The 26,777-nt window shown below is 44.9% G+C and overlaps 2 protein-coding genes across 4 annotated transcripts in view; one reads left to right on the forward strand and one right to left on the reverse strand.

Annotated features, from left to right (window-relative positions):
- Positions 1–670: 670 nt before the first annotated feature.
- Positions 671–19,669, reverse strand: naga (N-acetylgalactosaminidase, alpha). Of its 2 annotated transcripts, none has more exons than XM_012826733.3 (9): positions 19,322–19,669; positions 17,409–17,565; positions 15,851–15,991; positions 15,319–15,530; positions 14,353–14,447; positions 13,988–14,149; positions 13,526–13,723; positions 13,065–13,205; positions 671–1,323 (listed from the first exon to the last, which is right to left on the reverse strand). In XM_012826733.3, the coding sequence occupies exons 1-9, from the start codon at positions 19,545–19,547 to the stop codon at positions 1,132–1,134; spliced, it is 1,524 nt and encodes a 507-aa protein (XP_012682187.2). In that variant the 5' UTR covers positions 19,548–19,669; the 3' UTR covers positions 671–1,131. The 2 variants fall into 2 exon arrangements, with proteins under 2 accessions (XP_012682187.2, XP_012682186.1); XM_012826732.3 differs by having other exon boundaries at positions 19,326–19,458.
- A 5,774-nt stretch (positions 19,670–25,443) lies between these two features.
- The window catches only part of LOC105899528 (adenylate cyclase type 3-like), a 20,694-nt gene continuing 19,360 nt past the window's right edge, over positions 25,444–26,777 (forward strand). Inside the window, exon 1 of one of the 2 annotated variants that reach the window (XM_012826725.3) lies at positions 25,444–26,664. In XM_012826725.3, coding sequence (XP_012682179.2) covers positions 25,990–26,664 — 675 coding nt within the window. In that variant the 5' untranslated portion in view covers positions 25,444–25,989. The remainder of the gene's footprint in view (positions 26,665–26,777) is intronic. The other variant, XR_006152822.1, reaches the window with a different exon arrangement.

The raw sequence follows: 26,777 nt of genomic DNA on the forward strand, positions 1-26,777 counted from the left end.
GTGTGCGAGTGTGTGAAAGTGTTTGTTTGTGGGTACATATGGTTCTGTGGTATTATATAGGTGTATGTGTGTGTGCGAGTGTGTGAAAGGGTTTGTTTGTGGGTACATATGGTTCTGTGGTATTATATAGGTGTATGTGTGTGTGTGAGTGTGTGAAAGTGTTTGTTTGTGGGTACATATGGTTCTGTGGTATTATATAGGTGCATGTGTGTGTGCCAGTTTGTGAAAGTGTTTGTTTGTGGGTACATATGGTTCTGTGGTATTATATAGGTGTATGTGTGTGTGCCAGTGTGTGAAAGTGTTTGTTTGTGGGTACATATGGTTCTGTGGTATTATATAGGTGTATGTGTGTGTGCGAGTGTGTGAAAGTGTTTGTTTGTGGGTACATATGGTTCTGTGGTATTATATAGGTGTATGTGTGTGTGCGAGTGTGTGAAAGTGTTTGGTTGTGGGTACATATGGTTCTGTGGACTATGGTGCCCCCTACTGATCCTTCAAGCAAATTGATACTCTACAACTTCTTACCATGACCATTCTTACCATGGTCTGCTTCCTCATGACCACACACACACACACCTACAGACACACACCTACAGACACACACACACACACACACACACAGTTTAATTACACCTACAGACACACACACACAAACACACACACACAGTTGTGAAGAGGTGCAAATACAGTTTAATTACTGGTGTACAGCCTCTGGTGCTGAAATGCTGGATGATTTCAAAGGCAAAGGAGACAAGAGGAAGGCCTACAGAGAGCCAGTGTGTGTATATCTCACTCACACACACACACACACTTGTTCTGTAGGGTCATAGGACATAGAACACACAATCACACATACACACACAAAGCTTCAAAGTTCAAGGCAGGATTAAAAATACAAAAATAAACAAACAAATTCTTTAAAAAAGGCAAAAATCAAAAATATAATCATTAAAAGTCCTTCCACTCATTTCCCCCTGGCGATTAAAAGTCTTATTGCATTCTTCAGTGCCCTCAATCTGCAGGTGGCGTGTAAACATTTAAATCAATGAAACCTGAGATTGTTCTGGATGATGACATCAACATGAGACAATGATGTCATCACTATGCGACCAACGCCGTTCCTGAGGCTGGTCAGAGATGGGTAGGTGGGGCAAAGTTGTTGCCGCGATGATGATGGGCGGGACCATAGAGCTTGGCATCTCTCCGCATCTGCTTTGCAGGATAAACATACCACATGACCACGCCAGACGGGTTGACTGACACGACAAAGTCTGTGGAGTCCTTAAGGGAGGGGAGGGGCTTCTCCTGATAGACGTCATAAATCTGAGTGAGAGAATGGATAGAGATCATGAGGAAGACAATAACATACAGAGACACAAGTATGTGTGTATGTGTGTGTGTGTGTGTGTGTGTGTGTGTGTGTGCGTGTGTCATATGGATAGAGATCATGAGGAAGACAATAAAATACAGAGAAACAAGTATGTGTGTTGTGTGTGTGTGTGTAAACTCCACAGAGCAGATTAGAGATGATGGAGGATGGCGATAGGGCTGCGGGACCCAGGAGCACTTTTACAAGAAATAAACCGGAGTGTTTCTTCTGTTGTTCCAAACTATTCCATTCGCTGACATAATTGACAATCTGATCTGACAATAGTCTTGTCAGACATGTTTTAAAAGGCCCCTAGACATATCCCTTCAAATGTACCTGCTGGAAATGTACTTGTTTTGATGTTTTTTTTTAATAGTTTTTGTTTGTTTATTTTGTTTTGTGGTGTTATTTATGTGTTATTTGTATTATCTGCATCATTGAAAATGTATTTCGGAGAATTAAATAAAGGTTAATTGAATGAATGAATGACTGCTACATTATTAATCAGGGCATGTGATTTTGAGCCTAAGTGTTTTGCTCAGTTAGATTCCATGACAAGCTAACGTTTTTTGTTGAGATCGGTATAGGCGCTCACGTCACTCACATCAATTCAGTAGGATATATTTAGGCCTAGAATGTAAAATGTCCAAACATGCGTAATATGTGATACATATTCAATTTAATAATGAAATAAATCATATTGATTTTTATATATATATATACACACTGTGTATATATATATATATATATATATATATATATATTTGTCTAATGGAACTCATGTATGTCTTACATCTTTGCTGAAATTGTTGTTAATTGTTTCTGCAGACATTCTGGCACTTTCTGCAGTGTGGCTTGTGAGAGCAAGAGAGGTCAGGTCTATTTTCTCTGGGAATAAAGATTTCTGGATGGAAACTTAGTACTTCTCACTGCTTTCCCCAATAGCACAGCCTACATACAGTGTGGTGCTGCAGTGACCAGTAGTCTACATAAATGGGGAGTGCATAAGATATGGAGCTGCAGTGACCAGTAGTCTACATGAATGGGGAGGGCATAAGATATGGAGCAGCAGTGACCAGTAGTCTACATAAATGGGGAGTGCATAAGATATGGAGCAGCAGTGACCAGTAGTCAGTGGTTCCCAAACTTTTTACAGTCCCGTACCCCTTCAGACATTCAATCTCCAGCTACTCCAGCTACGAGGTTGTTTATGTTGTTGAACTTGGACCAACCTGAATGCAATCACTTTCTGCATTCCTCTGCAGCCAATAAAAAAGATCTGTTGTGGAAAATGTGCTATCGTGGCGTGGCATTTCTTCTTCTGCCTAATTCTAATTAGACTACAATATGTGCAAAGAAATAACATGCAATGTCCTTATTAAATCATGGATGACATTGGTTTACTGCTAACTAAGCATTTAATTTGGACAAATTAGACTACCTCTTTCTCTACCTCTTCCCACACGCTCAAGTCTTTAAAAGGGTTTAATCTTTTAAAACAAACATTTCATATATTTTTAAAAGCCTGCCAGAATGTGTGTTCACTTTAAGGATATCTGAGAGAGATTAACTGCATGAACCCATAACACAGGTTTGCTCCTGCTTCCTTGCTATGTAGGTATAATGCGCCACTCTTCCAATGAAGGGATAGATAGATAGATACTCTTCTAATGAAGAGAACATGATATTTTTTTTGCCAGATAGATCAATCAGACTTGGGTAGTGATAGTTTGAAATTGCCGCATGCAAATGTTCCCTGTGTCACGACTCAGCCTGGTCTGCCCCGCCCCCCTGCTATCAGTGCTATTTGTCTTCCACAGCTGATGTAGCAGAGTCTGCGCAGGTGTGAGGAGTGAAGGCTTAATGAGCTCCACCATATAAGGGCCATGGCGGAGGTTGCAGGGGATCCCTCTCTTCTCGACCCGTCGTTTATGTTGTCTGGACATATACACTACTTGCACCACACTTTGATTTAAGACACTAACACTGACTGTCTGTTATACGTAAATAAATCCTTTATTTATACAACCTTGTGTGAGAACTCCCGTCATGTTACACGCAGAGAGCCGTGAAATGTAATGTGGGGGCTCGCCGAGATTGGATTCGTGGTCGTGGTTAAAAGCTGTAAGATTTTTTTTTAAATATTTTCCGCTAGAGCGCGATTTTTTTTGGGGAGGACTGAAATACTGATAAAGGTATAGCTTCTAGCTTCTTCGTGAGTTCTGTCAGGGGTTTGACAAATTGGCTTGGAGTTCCACGCAATGGTTGTTTAGTTGGGTAAATACGAGGTTGAGAGGGAGGTTACTGCACTGAGTTGCAGGGCTACGTTATCGGGTTTTTTTCTGGTGTGATTGGTGTTGGGGCCTGGTGGAGAATTTTTTTTTTTTAAAACAGATAGTTTAAATTGGCGTGGCGAACGTGGGGGGACTGGTTAGCAGTCAAACCGCAGGCGGCCACGCTGAAGTCGTAGGCTGTGGAAATAGGGGTTGTGGTAGATGCCGGGCAGCTCCCTGGGTGGTAATTATCAGGGGAAGATTTCTCCGCTGTGGTTTCCGACACTAAGTCACATTTTAAGCTATTGACGGGTAAATCAGATGGATAATGTCAGTGCGTTCTTGGCTTTACCATCAGAACAAGCGTTGAAGATATTAACAATAGAACAACTTCGTAAAGTAGCGGAACATTATAAAATTGATGCTGACATTCCAAGATCATTGAGAAAAGTTGAATTGTTCCAACGTATTTCTGAGAAACTGAGCGAGATGGATCTGATTTCGGTACACAGACCCTCAATCAGTTGTTCCCAAGGAAACGTCAACATCAAGAGAAGCTTGTTTGACTTTTGAGGAGCAGAAGGCATTATTAGAGTTGCAAGATACATTTAAAGCACGGGAATGGGAGAGGGAACAAAAGGAGAGGGAACAAGACAGGGAGCTCGAGTGGGAGAAGTTAAAGGTTTGAGAACGTGAGACCGAAAGGCACAGGGAGTTGGAACAAGCTAAGATGGACCAGGAGAAAGAGAGGCTTCAACTCATTGTAGATGGAAGACTTTCAGGGTTTCTTCCTCAGCCATTACCTCCACCCAGTAATCCTGCGGGTAGTGAGGCCAACCTCTATAGCATGATCAGATTTCTGCCCAAGTTTAATGAACGTGACCTCGACGTATTCTTTGAATTGTTTGAACACATCGCAGAAAATAGGCGTTGGGGAAATGTAGAACGTACGTTGTTGTTACAGGCCGTGATAACAGGTCGGGCTCAGGATGCGTTCATAGCCCTTAAGGCTGATGAACGAGGGAATTACGAAGTGGTGAAGGGAGCTATTTTGAAAGCTTTTGAGCTCGTTCCTGAAGCATACAGGCAACGTTTTAGGTATTGGAAAAAGGGGGAAAGAGAAGCGCATACCGAACTGGCCCGAGAGCTAAATAGTCTGTTCACGCGTTGGTGCGCGGCGGAGGGCGTAAAGACGTTTGAGGGGTTGTGTGATTTGGTAGTGTTGGAGCAATTCAAGAACATCATTCCAGATAGACTCACAACCTACATAAACGAACACAAGGTAAAAACTGCCGCAGAAGCCGCAGTGCTGGCTGATGAATTCGTATTAACTCACAAACTTACGAAACCAAGGGAGTATGCACCCTATAATTTTAGCCGCGAGGAATTTCGGCCTAGACGTTTTAACGAGACTCCCAGACCAGAGTATGGGGTTAGAAAAAAACTGATGAGGGAAATTGCCATTATTGCCTGGGAAAGGGGCATTGGAAAAACGAGTGTCCCGCATTGCGTGATAAAAAGCAAACCGGCAAACAACAGTCTGATTGGGTGAAAGGTGCTGGGTGTGTGGCATCGGCTTGGCCGAAGATTCCTACGTTAGGTTTGGACACCTGCTCTGCGGAGGGGCTGGGTTGTGGCAGTGCTCATCCTTTGAGCAGAAGGAGCAGAAACCAGGACACGCTGGTTCAAATCAGAATACAACTGAGAGCTATGATCCATTCATTACCAAGGGCTATGTGTCATTAGTTGGTAGTCCTGTTAGAGTGCCGGTGAGAGTGTTGCGCGATACAGGCGCAAGTGAGAGTTTTATTGTCAAATCAGTTTTGCCATTTAATGCAGATTCCGATACGGGGAGCTGCGTTTTGATCCGTGGCATTGGAATGCAGACTATTTCTGTCCCTTTACACAGGATTGAGTTGACTTCGGACTTTCTGCAGGGGGAGGTTGTCATGGCCGTGCGTCCTTCATTGCCTGTTCCAACTGTGGACGTAATTATTGGTAATAATATCGGTGGTCCAATTGTTTGGGCCGGTGTGCCACCTCCTATTGTAAATACTGTGCCGGGGTTGTCGGAAGAGCCTGATTGTGCGAATGAATTTCCAGACGTGTTCACTGCTTGTGCGGTGACTCGAGCAAGGGGTCGCACTCAAGAGGCAGAGGAAACGGAGATTCAGAGCTGTCAAATATTACCGGTTTTACCATCATCTCTTCCCCGTACGGAGTTGATTGAAGCACAGGGAAATGACGAGGAGTTGACTGAACTGCTTGGTGCTGCTTTGGCTGATGGGCTGATAAGCGCTAAGAGGGGTTACTTTACCGTAGACGGGTTGTTAGTGCGAAAATGGTTGCCATCTGACAATGACGTGGTGGAACCAGTGTTACAGGTGGTTATACCACGCAAATATCGCGACTTGGTTTTGCGCTCGGCTCATGGGGGAGTGTCGGGGCATTTTGGCGTCCGCAAGACTTACTGTCGGCTTTTGGAGCATTTTTATTGGCCAAAAGTAAGACGTGATGTGGCAGCATTTGTAAAAACTTGTCATGTTTGCCAGATAACGGGAAAGCCAAATCAGTCAATTAAACCTGCACCGCTATGTCCGATTCCAGCTGTAGGACAGCCTTTTGAACATCTGATCATTGATTGTGTGGGTCCGTTGCCGCCCTCGAAGTCGGGGTGCGCTTACTTGTTAACTGTGATGTGTCAAGCAACCCGTTATCCAGCGGTTTATCCGTTGCGCACAATTAAGACGAAACCAGTAGTAAAAGCGCTATCGCAGTTCATTTCTGTGTTTGGTATCCCCAGAGTTATACAAAGCGATCGTGGAAGTAACTTTACGTCAAAAATGTTCAAAGAAGTGTTACAACAGCTGCACATTAAGCAACGGTTAAGTAGCGCATACCATCCTCAGTCTCAGGGCGCATTGGAACGTTTTCATTGTACTTTGAAGGCACTCTTGCATGCTTATTGTGTGGAGTTAAATCGGGAATGGGAGGACGGGCTTCCGTGGTTACTATTGGCAGCGCGGGAGGTCGTACAGGACAGTACTGGGTTCAGTCCGAATGACCTTGTGTTCGCACATAAGGTTCGGGGTCCACTGTCAGTTCTAAAACAAGACTTGGAGCAGTCTACTGCCCCAAGAAATGTGATCGAGCATGTAAATGGGTTCAGACGGAGACTTTTCCTTGCTTGGAAGCTAGCCGGTGAGAACCTTGCCCGGGCCCAGGGCAGAATGAAAAAACATTTTGACCGTCGGGCTGTTGAGCGAGTTTTTAGTCCGGGGGATCAGGTACTGGTTTTGCTGCCAGTGCCTGGGTCGCTTTTTTGTGCAAAGTTTGTAGGTCCGTATTCGGTCATGCGCCAGGTGACCGAACGGGACTATTTGCTTGCTACACCTGGTAGGAGAAGATCAACTCAGCTATGTCACATCAATTTGTTGAAACGATATCGCATTCAGTCTGTCAGTCCTGGTCTTAGTGGTGAGCAGGTTAAATCAGCTGCGGTGGCTGCGGTTGATTGTGGGCCAGTCAGTCCTCATCTAGTGGCAGTAGATGAGGATATGATTGGTCCAGATGATGCGGTATTGCGACCCCGGCTGAAAAATTCAGAAACACTTGGAAACCTGGACAGTCTGTTGAATCACCTTCCTTCGGAAGGAAAGGCAGAATTAAAGGAAATGATTCTGTCTTATGATGTCTTGTTTTCCGACAATCTTTCTTGTACAGATATACTTCAACATGATGTTGATGTGGGCGACGCTCAGCCGATTCGTCAACGGTTTTATCGAGTTGCGCCACTAAAACAAACATTTTTAGATGCTGAGGTGAAATATCTGTTAGATCATGGGTTAGCCAAACCCTCACATTCGAGTTGGTGTTCCCCGTGTTTGCTTGTTAGCAAACCAGACAACACGTACAGATTCTGTACTGACTACCGCAAGGTGAATAAGGTTACGAAGCCAGATTAATTTCCTCTTCCCAGAATGGATGACTGTATTGACAGCGTAGGGGCTGCACGTTATGTCAGTAAGTTTGACCTTTTGAAGGGGTACTATCAGGTAGCGTTGACCCCCCGAGCTCAGGAAATAGCCGCGTTTGTGACCCCATCTGGGTTGTACTCATATACCGTAATGTCTTTTGGGTTGCGGAATGCGCCAGCAACTTTTCAGCGCCTTATGAACAAGGTCGTCTCTGGTCTAGAGGGGTGTGCTGTATATTTGGATGACGTGGTGGTTTTTAGTGACACCTGGACGTCACATCTGTCATGTATGGGTGCACTTTTCGATCGGTTAGTGGCTGCGAAGTTGACTGTCAATCTTGCCAAATGTGAATTTGCTCACGCTACCGTAGTCTATTTGGGCAAAGTTGTGGGTCAGGGTCAGGTTTGTCCTGTCAGGGCTAAGGTGCTGGCGATTGATCATTTCCCTTCTCCCACCACAAAACGGGAGTTGATGCGTTTTCTGGGTATGGTGGGTTATTATAGGAGTTTTTGCTCAAACTTCTCTACGGTTGTTTCCCCGCTGACCAATCTCCTTAAAGGAGGTGCGAAATTTATCTGGACATCTGAATGTCAAAGTGCTTTTGAAAATGTGAAGCAGTTGCTAAGTTCATCCCCGGTTCTGGCTGCTCCCAGGTTAGACCAGCCATTTCAGATCCAGGTTGATGCAAGCCAGGTTGGGGCGGGTGCGGTACTGTTACAGACAGATGATGCTGGAGTAGGCAGGCCTGTATGCTACTTCTCTCGTAAGTTTAATAAACATCAGTACAACTATTCTACCATTGAGAAAGAGGCTCTCGCCTTAGTGTGGGCCTTACAGCATTTTGAAGTTTATGTGGGGGGTGGTGTACAGGCAGTGGTTGTGTACTCTGACCACAATCCCCTGACTTTTTTGCACTCGTTTCAGAACCCTAACCAGCGTTTGATGCGCTGGGCTCTGTTTTTGCAGCCCTATAACTTGGATATTCGCCATATCAAGGGTGTGGAGAATGTTATGGCAGACGCCCTTTCCCGTGGCCTGGATACTGACCCACTGTCTACTACCTAATGTCTCTATGTCTCTGTCCAGTCTGCCCCAAAATGTGCTTCTTCCAGGTGCTGGGAGATTGCTGGCTGTGCTGGGTTTTGAGGTTTGGAGGAAATGGAGGGTAGTGGGGTACAATGACTGGTGGTGGTTTTTGTTTTGTGGGTTACCTAGGAGTTTTCATGGTGGTGGGTTTTGGTTGTTCACTTTTGTGGTAGACGTCTCACTAAGGTGGGGCGTCTGTCTTAAGGGGGGGGGTGTCACGACTCAGCCTGGTCTGCCCCGCCCCCCTGCTATCAGTGCTATTTGTCTTCCACAGCTGATGTAGCAGAGTCTGCGCGGGTGCCCGCAGGTGTGAGGAGTGAAGGCTTAACTCTTTGGTGACGGTCCCTTTAAATTTCGGTCACTCATGACTGGTCACGTATTTTGTTGCATTCTTGTTCTATTTCACTCAATCTTCGTTCCCATGGTACTGAAAATGTTGTTTACAGTTGTCCAATCACAAAAGAGTATTTGATTTGAATACCCAGTCTCAAATACCATTGGTTTAGAGATGTTTTATAGAAAAATATTTTTGACGTCGCTTCATTTTCAACATGGCGTTTGCAAGCAAAGTCTACACGCTCGATCAAGCGGTTCATCTATGTTTACAAACGGACAATGAAGAGGACAAAGATGCAGATAGTTCCACTGGTGGGATGAGCAGTGGAGAAGAGGAAGAACTTGATCATCTATTAATGAATGATTGTGATAATGATCAAGAATTGAGGTTAGATGCGTCTATGTTCACTCCTAAACGACACGCTGTTTATCCTTACATTACAATTTCCGATCTTTTGCGCCATCAATATATCAATATACATCTTTTTAGTAACACTAAACGTTATAACATTATATTATTATTTGGAATTGGTTATTGGAAGTTATTAGACGTTTTCTTGATAACCTATGTGTTTCCAGTGTTTGACGTTTGACGTGAATGACGTTACATTCATGGATTCGTTCGTGTCATATGTCCCGCATTTAGATCGCGATACACATTATTTTTCATACAATGCTATCTTCTGTCTCATAGTTATTTTGTTTATCTTGATCAACCAAAATAAATTATTATATATTTCTATACTTGCATTTGTGTTGTTATTTCTCGTATATAACTTTGTAGTTTGCTATTTATTATGATATTTCATCCTAAACATTCTTCTTATATCTATCATGTGGTGGATGATATTCACCTTGATCATTGCATGGCAAATCATAGATCAGTAAAGAGACAAAGTAATTGCAACTTTGTCAAAGATCAATACATAAAACATGAATATTGATATATATCAACATTCATGTTTTATGTTGCTAATTTTCATTGCAGTGTTCAAGGTGAATATCCACCACAAGACAAGTCAAGTTCAGGGAGTGATTCGGAAAATTATCTTGGGTCACCTCTGCAAAAACGTGGCAGAGGACAACCACATGGCAGAGGACAGCCACGTGGAAGAAGGGCTAGGGGTAGAGGAAGGGGTACCAGCAGAAGTGATAGGGCCAGAGGTAAATGTGTAGCACCTGGTCCTGTTGATGTAAATAAAAGCTACGATGACCCAGACACTACAAATATTCTGCCTCCCTTTGCTCCACGCCGCCCACCAGGAAACCATTTTCCCAATCACACCCTGCGTGGAACAATGACCACAGCGTTGGACTTTTTCAGGCTCTTCTTCACCGTTGAGATTATGAATGACATATGTACATATACCAACGATTATGACTGGAATTTGGTGGTAGGCAAGCCCTATTATGGCAATCAGCAAGGAGCCTGGAGCGAGACCAACCCTGCAGAGCTAGGCAAGCTTATCGCTCTTTTAATTTACATGGGTCTAGTAAAGGTGAGCTCATTTCACAGGTATTGGAGTACCAAGTCACTTTATCATGGCCTCTGGGCGCGTCAAATTATGTCAAGGGATAGATTCAAAGCCCTTATGGCATCTATACACATTGTTGACCCTGGACAAGAGAAGGATGGAGACAAATTGCGCAAAGTGGCAGATTTTGTTGCACAATTCAAATCAAAGTGCCAGTCCTTATATCAGCCCACGCAAAACATCTCGATTGATGAGAGGATGGTGAAATCAAAACATAGATCAGGAATTAGGCAATACATAAAAAACAAAACCGACTAAATTTGGCATCAAGCTTTGGGTTCTTGCTGATAGCTGCAATGGGTACACTTGCGATTTCGATATATATGCTGGCAAAAATGGTGGTCAGGTTATTGGACCAAATGGCCTGGGGTATGATGTTGTAATGAGACTTATCAACCCACTTCTAAATCAAGGGTATCATTTATTTTTTGATAACTTTTATACGTCAGTTTTACTGATAAAAGATTTATTTGGACTGGGAACACCTGCCTGTGGGACAACATGTGAGAACAGACGAGGATTTCCCTTGTCTATGAAAAATGGAAAGCAATGGGCACGGAAAAAGGCTAGGGGAAGCATGAGGTGGAAGAGAGATGGTTGCTGTCTTGCTATCCAATGGAAAGATAACAAGGCAGTAACCATCTTATCTTCCATAAATAATGCGAATGATTGCACGATTGTTTCCAGGAAGGAAAGAGTTGGAACTACCTGGTCCACCATTAATGTCAAGCAGCCAAAGGTCATTGAAATATATAATCAACACATGAATGGGGTTGACTTGTCGGATCAAAGACTGGCATCCAACAATGTCCTTCGCCGCTGCATGAGGTGGTGGAAAACATTGTTTTTTCATTGCATTGACATTGCTGTCGTAAACAGCTTCATACTGTTCCAACTACACCGTGCTGAAAACCCAGACAATCTCAAAAGACCTACAAATTACACACTCTTAGATTTTAGAGAAGAGCTGGTAAGGGGACTTGCAGGCCTTGAAGAGTTTGGAACTCCCCCAGTACACAGGCCTCCATCTAGAGATCCCAATTGTTTTGAGACCGAACACATGCCTACATTTGGCCCGGAGAGAAAGAACTGCAAAGTCTGTTATCAGACCCTAAAGAAGGAAATTAGAGTATTTTCTTATTGCAGTGCTAAGTGTTGTCAAGTCTACCTTCATTGCACTGCAGAAAAAAATTGTTTTAAAGTTTGGCACAGTAAGGACTACCACAAATAAGTCACTCTTGACTGCCATGTTAGTTTATTGAAGTAACCATATGTTAAATGTGGCATATAAAATAATTGTTGTTCTAATTTGTTGTTCAATGTTGTTCATGTTGTTCAAATGTTCTATAGTGACATGTTTTATATCTATTTAGGCAAATAAATTGTTGTTACAACAAGATACATGAAAATATGTTTTTTTGGGGGAAAAATTGTGTTTTTTCGGAAAAATATGTTTTTTCGGAGATTATAGGATGCGTGAAAGGAGATGAAGATTTTGTCAAATTGACTCCAAATTTGGCAGGAAGATTCCTTACAGTATATACTAAAACTTTGCTTTTGCACAATTGCAGTCATTAAAACATGATGGCAACCACAGCAGATTACACCTACATTTTGTGTTTTATTTCAGAAATATCGCTGCATAAATTAGCATAAATTATTTTTTAATAATTTTAATTGAGTGATAATATTTTTTCCATCTATTCTACATTGATTCTACATTCATCACCCTTTAAAATGAATCATAATATATGGTGTTATAGGCAATATTTGCAGAGATATCCAAGATTTACAAAAAGTCACTAAAAATGGTCAATTTTGGGGCAGTCACCAAAGAGTTAATGAGCTCCACCATATAAGGGCCATGGCGGAGGTTGCAGGGGATCCCTCTCTTCTCGACGCGTCGTTTATGTTGTCTGGACATATACACTACTTGCACCACACTTTGATTTAAGACACTAACACTGACTGTCTGTTATACGTAAATAAATCCTTTATTTATACAACCTTGTATGAGAACTCCCGTCATGTTACACGCAGAGAGCCGTGAAATGTAACACCTGTCAGAGAAGAACATGGCGTATATTTGGATATGCGTCTGTATTTAAAATCTATGCCTCACTACAAAGTTGCATTTTCATCACTGGAGATTAAGACAACTCGCCCAGGTGGAATAGGTAGTTCCCCCCCCCCCCCCGAGATTCCGGCCGCCAAACTAACGCCCACTGACTGACAGACAGGCATTATTACACCTTCACCAGAATTCATAATTTTTTCTCATCACTATTTCTCCTGAGTCCAGGTGATGATGGTGAGAGAAGGGAGCCTTATGAGGTTTGGGCGGACAGGTGGGAGGTTAAAGTTGAGAGGTTAAGGGTTAAGGGCCAGGGTTCATGTTCATTGGGGAAAACGGTGGGGAGGATAATGATCAGGCATAAGGGTGAGGTTAAGAGTAGAGAGGAATGAAGTGAAGGATTAAAGTTGAGACCTGGTACACTCCGGCCGTGTAGTTGAGCTTCTTGAGAGAGGTCTGGTAGCGATAGGGCATGTCCTCCCGCCGACTGAAGAACACCAGAGTGCTCGCGTCATCAGACAGGGGGCGCCAAAACACCTCAATACCACTCTTCTCCTGAGAGACACACAGAGAGAAAGACAGATTTACATCCATCTAAAAATGTCTGACAATGCACGTAACATTTGACATGAAGAAATTTGAAGTACATTTTACGGAAAGAGAGGCAAAGAGAGGGAGGGAAATTGAGAAGATGCAGGGAGGAGAGAAAGACAAACGGATGGAAAGATAAATAGAAAGACAGACAGACAGAAAAAGTGACAGAGAAAACCCATTATTTGAATCTCTCAGAAGTGGTTTGACAATGCAAGTGCCAATACTACAAAAGCTTATTGGACACATGCAAGTTGAGAGGAAGAGAGGTGAGGGGTCCTCACCTTGATCAGGCGTCTGCCCTGGATACCTAAGGGGTCCTGGTTGATGGCGATGACTCCCTTGTTCTGCAGGACAGTGCGGGAGCGGCTGTCTATGGAGCGCAGGTCATTGGACATGAAGAGGGGTGCGGCCATGATCGCCCACAGGGCCATCTGTGCCTGGGACTGGGCCACGCTCAGGCCATAGTCTCCAATGATGAGCTAGAGAGAGGGGGGGGAGAGAGAGAGAGAGAGAGAGGCCACAGTCGCGCAGGGGGCAGGGGAACGCACACGCACACACAGGGGAAGCACAACTTAAGATAATGATGCTTCTCTCATGGGGAACTTGCTTATCTCCAACAACACATTTTCTCTGTCTTTGCAAAATCACCACCGAAACCCAATTTTTAAGATTGTTTATCTGCATTGTAATGTACGTGTGGGCTTTCAACTGAGTGTGTGTGTGTATATGTGTGTGTGTCTCACCATGTCTGGATCGTTCCAGCGGCCCGGCCCAGCAGCTGGCTGTACGATGTCCTGGTTGTTGAAGAACCAATCATAAATGTTCAGAACACTAGACCAGGAGTCCTGGATGTCACCGTAGTTACGCCACAGGTTACAAATCTCCCCCAGCAGAGTGTAGTTCACCTTCAGGAGAACACACACACACACACACACACACACACACACACACACACACACACACACACACACACACACACACACACACACAAAAACTTAGGGGGGGGGGGGGGTGTGTGTAAAAAGTGTATCGTACAATGAGGAACGGATATAGACATTTTGAAATCCAGCTGAGGTGTGTGTGTGTGAGTGTGTGAGGTCACTCTTACCTTAGGAGGAAGTCCACCCTGATAGGCAGGCCAACTGCAAGAGTAGGCAATGGGACGGCCCGTAGCATTGAGAGCCTTTGACATGAGTGGGTAACCTGTCAAACACAACCTTTGATAAACTGTGTGCAGGGGAGTGTGTGTGTGTGTGCATTTGTTGATATGCATTATCTCACTAAAGTATTTTCATGCTTTCCATTTTCTCTTCATTCAGGACAGGTCTCCTGTCCATAGCTGTCCTGTCTCCTGTCCAAAGCTGTCCTGTCTCCTGTCAAAAGCTCTCCTGTCTCCTGTCCAAAGCTGTTCTGTCTCCTGTCCATAGCTGTCCTGTCTCCTGGCGTGTCTTAGCCACTGGAGGGCAGTGTGGCGGAAGGTTCAGTTTCATTCCATTCTGTCATCCCTACTGTGTTACATCCCTACACCTGGACTGACTCACAAAAGTGTCCGTCAAGTGAACTTTAGGGGGACACCATCACCACAGTATAGAGCACACTGGACCCTGATCAACCAGACCCACACCAGAGCTGGGCCAAACAGGTTCACCTCTCTCTCTCTCTCTCTCTCTCTCTCTCTCTCTCTCTCTCTCTCTCTCTCTCTCTCTCTCTCTCTCTCTCTCTCTCTCTCTCTCTCTCTCTCTCTCTCTCTCTCTCTCTCTCTCTCTCTCTCTCTCTCTCTCTCTCGCCAGACCAGGTCCACATGTGTCTCTCTCTCTCTCCCTCCCTCCCTCTGGCCAGACCAGGTCCACAGTGAGCTGCTATCCAGCAAATGCGCCTCTATCTCCATCTCCATCATCATCATCATCATCATCATCCTCCTCCTCCTCCTCCTCCTCCTCCTCCTCCTCCTCCTCCTCCTCCTCCTGTTCAGTTGCATTGAGTCTCTCTCTCCCTCACCCTCCTCCTGTTCAGTGAGTCTCTCTCTCTCCCCTCACCCTCCTCCTGTTCAGTGAGTCTCTCTCTCTCCCCTCACCCTGCTCCTGATCAGTTGCGTTGGAGTAGCATCCGTCCAGTTTGAGCATGTCGATGCCCCAGTCAGCAAACGTCTGGGCGTCCGTCTTAATCTTATCCAGCGTGGTTCCAGGGTACCCGCCGCAGGTGTGTGTGCCCAGGTCACCATAGATACCCAGTTTCAGGCCACGGTCGTGCATGTACCGCGCCAACCGAGGGATGCCCCCTGGAAACCTGGAGTGAGAGGGAGAGTGAGAGAGAGAAACATAAAACAAGCAGATAAAACAGAGATCTTTCATTTCACCGCTTTCTCTGAAGCACTGAGACCCCAAGGCATCAACATATAGAGATCAATAGGGAGCTAGAGTTTAGTACAGGACTGAGCTGGACTGAGTGTAGAACAGCAATGAGCCAGGCTTGAGTTTAGGACTAGAATGGGCTGAGCTCAGCTTAGTGATTTGGCTTAGTCCTATGGTTTAGTGATCTGGTTTCGTCCTGTGATTTATTGATCTGGTTTAGTACTAAGTACTAGTACTTAGTACTTTAGCCCTCACCTCTTTGGGTCTGGCTGCAGGCGTCCGTTGGCATCTCTCTGCATGGAGGACCAGCAGTCGTCGATGTTGACGTACACATAACCCAGCTCACGCCAGCCATCCTCAGCCAGCCTGTCGGCCATGTCCATGAAGAGATTCTCACTGGGGAAGGGAGGGAGAGGAGAGGAGAGGAGAGGAAAATAAAGATGTGGAGGAGCAAGGAGACCCAAGTGAGGAGGTGTCTACCGCTCGTCTTACAAAGTCAGCGTGGACCGTCACAGATACATCATCTGGGAGAGGTCTGATAAACACGCAGGAATGCTGCAGCTTTGAGAGATTGATGGACACGGAGAGAGACAGCAAATGGAGGAGCCACCACACTCTGAGGGCTTCGTGGAGTTTGGGTCTATTTCTGAAGAGCTGCTTCAAATCATCAGCTCTCAGCAGCGAAAGACAGAATCACTGCCAAGTCTGAGTGCTTTTCAGGATACAAACTCAACATGAACACACAGACATATATTCCCACATGGACAAATCCCCAATGACGATACAAGAGCACAGCATGAACACTCACAGAAACAACACAAATGCACACAAACAAAACAAGAACAAACACGACAAATATTCCATAGGACATACAATCTCATAGGTGCTTTTGAGCTTTTTGACTTAGACAAGTGTAGTCCGACTGCAGGTGTGTGACTTCATTCATTACAAGAACGAACACTGAACCAGATCTCTCTCTCTCTCTCTCTCTCTCTCTCTCTCTCTCTCTCTCTCTCTCTCTCTCTCTCTCTCTCTCTCTCTCTCTCTCTCTCTCTCTCTCTCTCTCTCTCTCTCTCTCTCTCTCTCTCTCCACTGCTGAGCATTTATCATGTGTCAGATATCTGCTGATAAGCAACGTGTTGTGTCATGGCACTGAACATGAGGAGCAATCACAATGCAAGTTTTTAATAAAAATATCCAGAGAAATTATTTGACTGAATTGTTCAGACCATCTGTGTGCGCGATTATGTATGCGTGCGTGTGTATGTGTGTGTGTGTGTGTGTGTGTGTGTGTGTGTGTGTGTGTGTGTGTGTGTGTGTGTGTGTGTGTGTGTGTGTGTGTGTGTGCATTTTATACTGGTCAGCACCGGTGGGTTAATGTGTGTATTAAACCCTGTGTTAGACATTGACCTACTGGTCTGTCAAGCCAACATAACGTATTTTAAAGAGGCCTCACAGAGTTCTTGTCTGCAACTAGTGAGCTAACTTGCCATCAGCCAAAATAACAGCTAAGCTAGCAGGACAGACAGGTGTGTTTAGCTCCCATTTAAAAAACTACAAAATGATGCTTTAAGACTGTGTACATCCATCAAAAATGAATACATCATATACAGTATAATAAATCATTTAAATGAAGATTTTATTAAATAGATATAATGATATTCATGGGTTTCTCTGAAGTATATGTTGGCAAAGTTCTGAAGACCTGAGAATGATAGGGCATTGAATTGACAGATGTTTCTGAGGGCTTTGCCCTCCTATGGAGTTATATTGGGTGCATGGTAAGTATTGTATAGGGGTGGCTGATTCTAACCTGATACAGTTCTTTGGGTCGTGATCACAGTCGATGTCACAGCGGAAACGTTCCCATGCCAACCAGCCCATGGGTGGGGTCCTCATCAAACCATTGTCCAGAGCCAGGGTGCCCACAGACAACGCCAGAACAAAAACAACCACCACAGGAGTCATTCCTGTGCAAGGAGAAACACAACATTCATAAGGAAAACATGTACATACTGGTACATACTGACACACACACACACACACACACACACACACACACACACACACACACACACACACACACACACACACACACACACACACACACACACACACACACACACACAGGTTTTATCATGACTCATGACTGCTCACATGAGCAGGTGTGTGTGTTTATTTGAGTGGGACTTCCCTCTTCTCACATGACTGCATATATGTCTGTTGTGTACCTTCCCCTTACCACCTGACCACGAGAGCCTGTGAAATAACTCTCACCTGATCAGGTGTGTGTGTGTATGTGTGTGTGTGTGTGTGTGTGTGTGTGTGTGTGAGGGACCTGCCTGGATTTGTTACATTTACATTTACATTTACATTTAGCAGACGCTTTTGTCCAAAGCGACATACAAGGGAGAGAACAGTCAAGCTAAGAGCAATAAAAAACATGGTGTAACAATAAATACTTCTTTACATAAGAAATTAGATAAACGACCTAGAAAGGAAAAAGAAGTGCAGGAATGTAACTGCTGAAGTGCAAGTTAAGCGCTAGTCAAGGTGCCCGTTAGGAAGGGAGGTGCTCTCTGAAGAGTTGGGTCTTCAAAAGCTTCTTGAAGGTAGAGAGGGACGCCCCTGCTGTGGTAGTACTAGGCAGTTTGTTCCACCAACGTGTCGTGGAACTACAAATGAGAATAGTCTGGATTGCCGTGTTTGCACAGACGGCAGTGCCAAACGACGTGCCTTTGCATACACAAGCCCTTTCACATCCCCATGTGTGCGTTTGTGTGAGTCTTAACTGCCATTCTCAACAGATCAGATGTGTGTTTGAGTGTGTGTGTGTGTGTGTGGGTGTGTGTGTGTGTGTGTGTGTGTGTGTGTGTAAGTTCCCTTCTCTCCCTCCCTCAGTCTGCAGATGCGAAGGTGTGTATTTGCCTAAAACTAGTTATTCTCATACTTACTTAATAATGTGTGTGTATATCAAACACCGCACCAAGATGAGAGATGAGGTGAGAACACATCTGCCCTCAGAGCGCCCCCTAGTGGACTCAACAGTCTGTCTGTCTGTCTATCAAAAGACAGATCAGATCATAGTATGAACTCCTCTCAAATAATGTTTGTCTGCCTGCCTGCCTGTCTGTCTGTCTGTCTGTCTGTCTGCCTGTCTGTCTGTCTGTCTGCCTGTCTGCCTGTCTGCCTGTCTGTCTGTCTGTCTGTCTCTCTTTCAATCAGGGTACGGAGTGCAGAACATGAGTGTGTTTGCATGTCTCTCTCCTCACAGCATGAGTGTTTGTGACTGCAGCCTCACGATGTGAGGAGACATTGGCAGATAGACAGCATGCTACTAGACTGAAACAATCATCATCATCACAGAGTACTTCCACTCTTTAGATCAATGCCACTCTCAGTTGGCAAGACAAGTGTGTTTGTGTATAAGCTGTTTGTGGCTGTTTGTTTACGGTCAACTATGTGAAATACAGACATGGGAAAGTGGTGAGAATCTTTAAGTAAACCATCCCAGAAATCACTGACTGAGTCCTGATCTGGCTACTTAAGGAATTGCTCTCTGCACTGTCGTTTGCATTTAAACACATCGGATCGGGAGGTTTCCATCTAAGCCAGTGAGTTTATAACAAGATCAACGTGTATGTAAAAACAGATTCCCGTGCTTGAGTTACAAATGCATAACAACGCATAGCATGATCAATTTCAATTTTGTAAAAAGCATTTTACCCACTGTCTCTCCGCAACAAAACGCGTAGCGATCTGAGAAACTTCCGGGTTGCAGATTACTCCAGCGGTGCTCCAAGGTCCCTTCCCAACCTCTGGTGCTGCGGGTGTGCGCAGGTTTTCGACTCCTCGGTGACTTCTCTCCAGTACCCTGCGTACGTCTTTCCACACTCTTCCCGATCACAAACTGAAAAGTCGCGGTAGTCACATGTGAATGTGGGCACGTCATGTGACCCTGAGATCACATGATCTAACCAGATGACTCAATGGTTGTGTCTGTCAAGTTTTGCACATGTGCGCATTTCTTTATCTACCGAACTGTCCAAAGATGTCCTGCACAATTTCTGAAAGGCTGCGCTGCACCTGCCGTGGCTGTGAACGATGTCAATGACCTTTACCAAAGAGGTGAACTTTAGAGTCATCAGGACTGTCATGGCTTCAGTCCGTTTAGCGAAGCTTTCAACGGCCATGCAATGCAACGCTGGTTGCCGTTTGCAAGCACATTGCAAGCAACAGATGGATTTCTGGAAAAAAGAGAAACCATAGAGAGAGAGAGAAAGAGAAACAACACGTTTAATAATGATGTAAACTAGGATAGGCTCCACATACAAGATGCATACTGTAGGAGCCGAAGTTAATATTTGGGTTTGCTGTGTCTCCTTCTCCTTGAATCACCCTGTAGTGGCTGGAATGGGTGGGCCAATGGGAGGTAATGGCAGGTGATGCTACCTGGAGGGTGTGACTGGAGCAGAAAGAGTTAGACTGCAGTTGTATAGTCCGTCCTATCGTCTTTTTTAACTAACCACTTTTCCTTGACTTGGATGGAAAACCTCATGAGGTCAAAGAAAGGTGTCCTCGACACCGTAAGAGACGTGCTAGCGCCAGTGAGTTTTAGCTTCCTTGCTAGCACGTCCGCCTCCCATGCCCGAGGTTGCTAGGTCGGTCCCGGATTGTGCTTGTCTTCAGAATGCAGAATGCATAGGCCGATTAAATTTTTTTTTATTCTCACAAGATAATCCAGTTTTTTACAGTCATTCTACACCTTCCTCTACAAAGCCTTGTTGAACACATTTGCAAATCCTTTCATTGGCTTGCTTCTACTACATCAATGTCAGTAGCAGCACTTCCCATCCCCTTCTTACCAAACAGCTGCACACACTCTTACACAAACACACACTCACAAAGGAATAAGAAAGGTCCTGACTGAGCCTAAGGTGTGTGTGCAGTCGGCCACTGCAGCGTTTGCTGTGCAGTGGAGACGTCTCAGCAGTGACCCTCCTCCTGATCCCTCTATTTGCCTGTGCTTTTCTTTGTCTTGCTCTACCGATACGTTGCACGGGCTTGTGTGTGTTTGTGTGTATGTGTGTGAGAGAGAAAGATGTCTGTGTGTGTGAATAAATAGCATGGGTTGTGTGTGCCTATAGGTGTGTTTTGCATATATAAATTATCTTTGGGGTTCTGCAGGGTTAACTAAGGTGACTGTCTGTTGCGGCTTAAGTCGCAGAGCTACCAACTCTCACGGTTTCGCCGTGTGACACACGCTTTTGCATGTTTTCACACGCACTCACGCCACACATCCAATATCTCACGCAAAAAAAAAAATCAGATTTTGGGCCGAGACGCGTTCGTTCCTTTGCAAACTCCCCGACGGTATATGGCGCTAAGGAGCGCATCTGTAACCCTATTCGCTGCATAGACATCCTATTTTCCCCGAAAGTCCCGAAGTAATAGCGACAGAAGAGTTACAAAGACAGACAACTGCGGGAGAAACTCGCAAAGGGAATCCCTCGCTGAAGAAAATCTTCATCTCCAATCTGAGCAGAGACTATGTATGTTAATGACAAGTGGTTCAATTAAGTACTCACTCTCTTAAACTTTAAATCTTGAAAGAAATGATTCGTTTGTGTTTGTGCGTGTGAACTTGATTTTGTGTGGTGAATGTAAACTCAGCTGTCATAACAAGCAGCAGGAGAGCACCTTGTTAACCTCGTGGTATAATGCATGCTCAAATCATCATAGCATTGTTTATTTAGGCTGCTCACATAGCATTTATCTTTTTATTAACAGGCCAAAGAAAAGGACTCACTCTGAAGACTTTTCCAAACAGCACTTTGAACAGGTAAGTATTCCAAAGAATTTAACATAAAGACACGAATGATGAGGTATGTTCACTCCTAAACTGCACCTGTTATTCGTATATGGCTTTTCCTCGAACATGTGTATGAACTGCTGCTGGTTGATGATAATATACCTATACCTTAACAACCTGTAACTCTACTTTCATAAATAGGTTTCCCCATCTCCTCCCATACCATGGGCCAGAGGAGCATGACCACCTGGGTGAGGAGTTTCTGAATTATCAGACCATGCCAACCACCTCCCTTCAGGACGAAACTGAGATGGAAAGCTTCTGGGCTGGAATGGCAACACGGAAACATAAGGTATACATTTTTTTTGTCTTTTTTTTGGCAGGTGTGGCTTGGCTACATCTGTTGCTATTATTGATGCATGCATATATTGTGTCATACATGATGCAAACTATGCATGTTGTATCTGAACTTTGTTACAGTGTACTTACAGTATTAATCAAAACAAAATATGGTATGTTTTTCCATTTTGTTCTTTGTTCATTCTCAATAGGTGGCAGGAGCCAAAGAATTTGAGAGGCTTGCTGCCGTCGCCAAGCTGGTCCTGGTGTTGCCCCATTCAAATGCAGATGCTGAGAGGGTGTTTTCAGTTGTGGGACTGAACAAAACTAAGACCAGAAATAGCCTGGCATTGGATGGCACCCTCTCTTAAATAATGGCCATAAAGATGGCTGACCTGGAGCCCTGTTTCAGATGGGAGCCCCCCTCAGAGGTGATCAAGGCCTCCAAGAAGGCCACAGGCCAGTACAACCTTGCCCACAGATCTTAGAAAATGACTAACCAGGTTCTGATCTGCATCTGATACCTCATTTTTAGTTATTTTTGTCATGTGTTGATACATTTTATTGCTTAAAAAGGCTACTGTTTAAGCACTTTATTTGTTGCACTTTTTTGTTTGATTGAACGTGTGGTGGGAGGCTTTGAATAATGAAAAATATCTTTCCCTAACTAATCTTGTGTCATTTTTTGCTGGACATAAATCATTAAAATAAGCTCTAAAATTAAGTGCTCATAAATCATTAAATACAATTATTAACAATATAGGTTAGGTTTCAGTTAAGAATGAGTTGAATACCATTGTAATCAAAATTTCAATCAACCTACCTTGGTCAAATCTTAAACACAGGTCTATTAATTAGGCTATATTGTGGTACATAGACAGTCATTGAGGCACAAGAATAGTTTTCTGGTTGAATGTTCAGCTCAAGTCTAGAAGGCCCTACAAGTCATGGTCAGATGAACATGAATCAGAATAAGTTCAGGTATTGCACATCTTTAGCATACCACCCAAAAATCCACTAGAATGCAGGAAATAACATCTACTTAAACCAAAATGTCCTGGGGGTGGACCTTCAGCTATGTCTTTGCTTCACAGAATGGAACCAATGTTGTCCATCTCCAGTAGGCCCCACAGTAGGCAGACTTTGGGCCCCACAAACCAACAGAATGCAGAGCACAACATGGGTACAACGCCAAATTAATTCCAATTCCCTGATATTTCAGCCACCAACGTGTGTGGCTGCGTGCGCGGCAAAATTTTGGTCACCCCCGACAAAATCTCACTCCAAGGTTTTTTGAAAAGTTGGCAGCTCTGAAGTCGGCATGACAACATGCAGTCAAGGAGACGGTCAGAGTGGGGAGGTTGCCAGTGGCAATGACATAACTGAGCACCACATCTCTGACATCAGCACATTGTACTCCCACTCCGATACACAACAGATATGACTACAGACAGACTCTCTCTTTCTCTCTTTCTTTCTTTCTCTCTCTCTCACTCTGATACAATACAGACATGACTACAGATAGATTGTCTTCCTCTCTCTCTTTCTCTCGCTCTCTCACTCCTCCAGCTCTCTTTCTCTGTCTCTCTCACTCAGATACACTACAGATAGGACTACAGACAGACTCTGTCTTTCTCTTCCTCTCTCCTTCACCAGCTCTCTCTCCTCCTCCATCTCTCTCTCTCTCTCTGTTACACACACTCTAGCCCTCTCTCTCTCCCACTCCAACACACACACTCCAGCTATGACTCTCTCCCTCCACCCCCCACCCCCCCTTCTGCCTTGTTTCTACTCAGTTCAAATCAGTTCAACTGACATTGACTGTAATATATTCTGGAGTTGCCAGAGCTAAAGATCAGCTGAGTAATATAATAAACACACACACACACACACACAACCTCCTGCCTCCTTGATTAATCATGACAGTTCAGTTGTCAGCACTTGACTACAGTAGACTCTGTTTGTACAGGAATATTCATTGTGACTTTTAAAGCCATTTGTGTGTGTGTGTGTTCTGAAGATGTGTGAACCACTGGACATGGTTTGTGTATGTGTGTTCCAGGGGTGTGTTAAGAATTGAGTGCGTGGTACCAACGTGTGTGTGTGTGTGTATGTTTGTGTGTGTGTGTGTGTGTTTTGGGGGTGTATTGAGTGTATGGGATTTGTGGTGTGCTTGTGTGTGTATATGTGTGTGTGTGTGCGTGTATGTGTGTTTGGGGTGCATGGAGTGCATGGCATTTGTGTGGTGTGTGTGCTTAAAGGTGGGGTCCATGATTCTGGTGAATGTTGTTGATGCTCAACAGAAAATGTAATTCCACCCTCTTCCGACTGAGGTTGAGACATGGGTCGAGAAGCCGAGTTAAATAACACAGGTTAACCTTTTCAGACATAAATGAACGTGGACGTCACGAACGTCAGTCAAAGCGTCGGTAGATAGATAGATAGATACTTTATTAATCCCAAGGGAAATTTAGGTCATCCAGCTTATACACATACACTTATACACCTCACCGACATACATACATAAATCACATACATAGGGAGAACATATTCACACTGAGTCTTTCCAGATACAGGAATGGGTCTGACCCTATTGTACAGAGTGCAATGATTGTGACAGTGTCGGTGTCCAGGAGGAAAGGGTTCTTGTGCTGCTGGTGTGTAGATAAATGGAGTATAAAGGCCCGCGCATACTTCTGCAACAGTCTCTGCTCTAGGTTGAGGGAGGTCCGCCTCTTATCAGTGAGTTTCAGGGTGGCAAGGTTTTACTGGCGTAGAAAAATCTTTGCAGTCATGTAATCTGCAGCCATTATCTCCACAGCTTGAACTGTAAGCATTCTGGAGTGTGTATTTTGAGACTGTCTTATGGTGTTGTGTGCTGAGAGTAGGTTTAAAACGTTTGTTTGTGAAGTGTGCCCCTCGTGGTTGGTGTAAACTGTATGTTTTGAGTATGTTTTGTGTGTGTGTGTGTGTGTGTGTGTGTGTGTGTGTGTGTGTGTGTGTGTAGCTATTTGAATGTTCTAACTCGGGTAAACAAGCTGTCGTTTCTGTGCCCGTTCTGCCCCCATGCGGCTCTATACGACAAGTGCATCTGCGATGAGCGTGGCTTTTTGGGCCTAATGGCATACTCATTATTGGGCCTAATGAACATGTTCACTGGGCGGCCTGAAAACTGTTGTGTACTGTATATGATTGTCGTGTCATCATCAAAGTGGGAGGCGGCTCCACCCCCGTTAACGCGCGAGATCCTCAGCCTCCCATAGGAGACACCCGAGGGACTCAGTTACAGCGCGTGCTAGCAACAGTTTCTGCACGAGAGACAGACCCACGGACGATGGAGGATAACAAAGAATAACGAGATAATGTTGTTTACATGTTACAAAAACATACATTTTGGGCCTTTCGGGATACCTTACATTGGCATAAGTGAGTGACCATAAGTGTGAAATGTGAAATGTTTGTTGAAATGTGAAATGTTTGAAATGTTTGTTATTTTAGAATTAAGAGGATATAGGCTTACTTACTTTCCATAAAACTGTAATGTATTTTGTACAGCATTTCGTTCGTTAAGATACTGTGAATGGACAGCGGGTGAAGAAGCAGTTTCGCGTAAACCTGGAAAAAAGTTTGTATACATTATTGAACAGGTAGAAATGTCACTCCCTCACGCGCTGTAATGAAATGCGTTTGTTACATGTTTGCAGTTAACTGTTCCGACAGAACATCTTTGACAGGAGAGATGCTCTCGAGGAGTAAAGCGTCTTCGGTTTTACCTTTCACCATGGAAACAACCGAATGCAGGTAGCACCAGGCACGGGCGCTTGTGTGTGGGCGCAGGGGGCTCCTTCAAGCATCGGTGAGGACCAGTATGCCGTGTCTCCCACATGTCATCCTCCGGAGCAGCTGGAAGTTAGATGAGCCTCGGAGAGAGAATGTGCATCGGCTTTACAAACAAATCTGAAATGGTTTCTGTAAATGCGCAGGAGATGTATTCAAAGAAGTCGCTTGGCACTTTGGACTGTTTACAAATACCAGGACGCCTGTCTAGCCAAATTTAGCTCACTTGTGGCAGTCAGACATGCGGATCTACATGCAGGAAGCACAGCGCTCTTGATAGTGGATACTGTGGGGAGAGCGCAACTCTTTTGACCAGGTATGGCAACAGCGGGACCTATCTGATCCAGTGTTTCTGACTGACCCAGAACAAGCTACACATCACGGCTTCATCCGGGAAGTATCCAACATGTCACTGAACCGAGTTTTCACAGAAACAGAGCAGCCCGGCGCATTCGCAGCGAGCTGCTCTGATGCGCTTCCATCAGAACCTGGGCAAGTTGCGGGTAGGGCGCAAGAGATGACGGTGGAGAGCGCGGGTTGTGGCTGGTGTCTTCCCCGGTTCATGAGGCTCACATTCTCCCCGGCATCTTTGGAAAAACTCTATCAGACATACTTCCAGCGCCAGCGCCAGGAGACGTTGCTCGTCCTGTTGGTGTTCGCAGCGCTCTTTAACTGCTACGTCATCATCATGTGTGCGGTGCTGTACACGGCAGACAAGCGCGGGACGGTGGTGGCGGCCGCGGTGGGACTGGCTGTGGACCTCGCGCTGTACGCCCTTTGCCGCTTCCGGCCACCCAAGGGCGTGGGCTTCCGCACGCTCATGCCCTGTGCCACCTGGCTGCTGATCACGCTGCACGTACTGCTGTACCTGGGCCTGAATTTCGCGGGTTTTACGCAGGGCGGGGACGCTGTCGGGTGGCAGACGTTCTTCAGCTTCTCATTCTTCCTAACGCTGCCGCTGCGCGTGTCTGCCATTCTGCTGCTCACGCTCACCTCGTGCACCGTGCACACTGCTGTGCTGGCCGTCAACCTCGCGCTGCAGCACGCCGACAACCAGCACGCGACTGTGATCGTCAGACAGGTGAGAATGTAGAGGTGAAGGTGCACTCCAGATTTAGGTGTGTGTGTGTGTGTGTGTGTGTGTTGCAGCTGTTTGCAGACTGGATGCTGTACTCGGGTGCAGTGTGTGTGGGC

Source organism: Clupea harengus, chromosome 15 (genome assembly GCF_900700415.2).
Source record: "Clupea harengus chromosome 15, Ch_v2.0.2, whole genome shotgun sequence".
Taxonomy (NCBI): Eukaryota; Metazoa; Chordata; class Actinopteri; order Clupeiformes; family Clupeidae; genus Clupea; species Clupea harengus.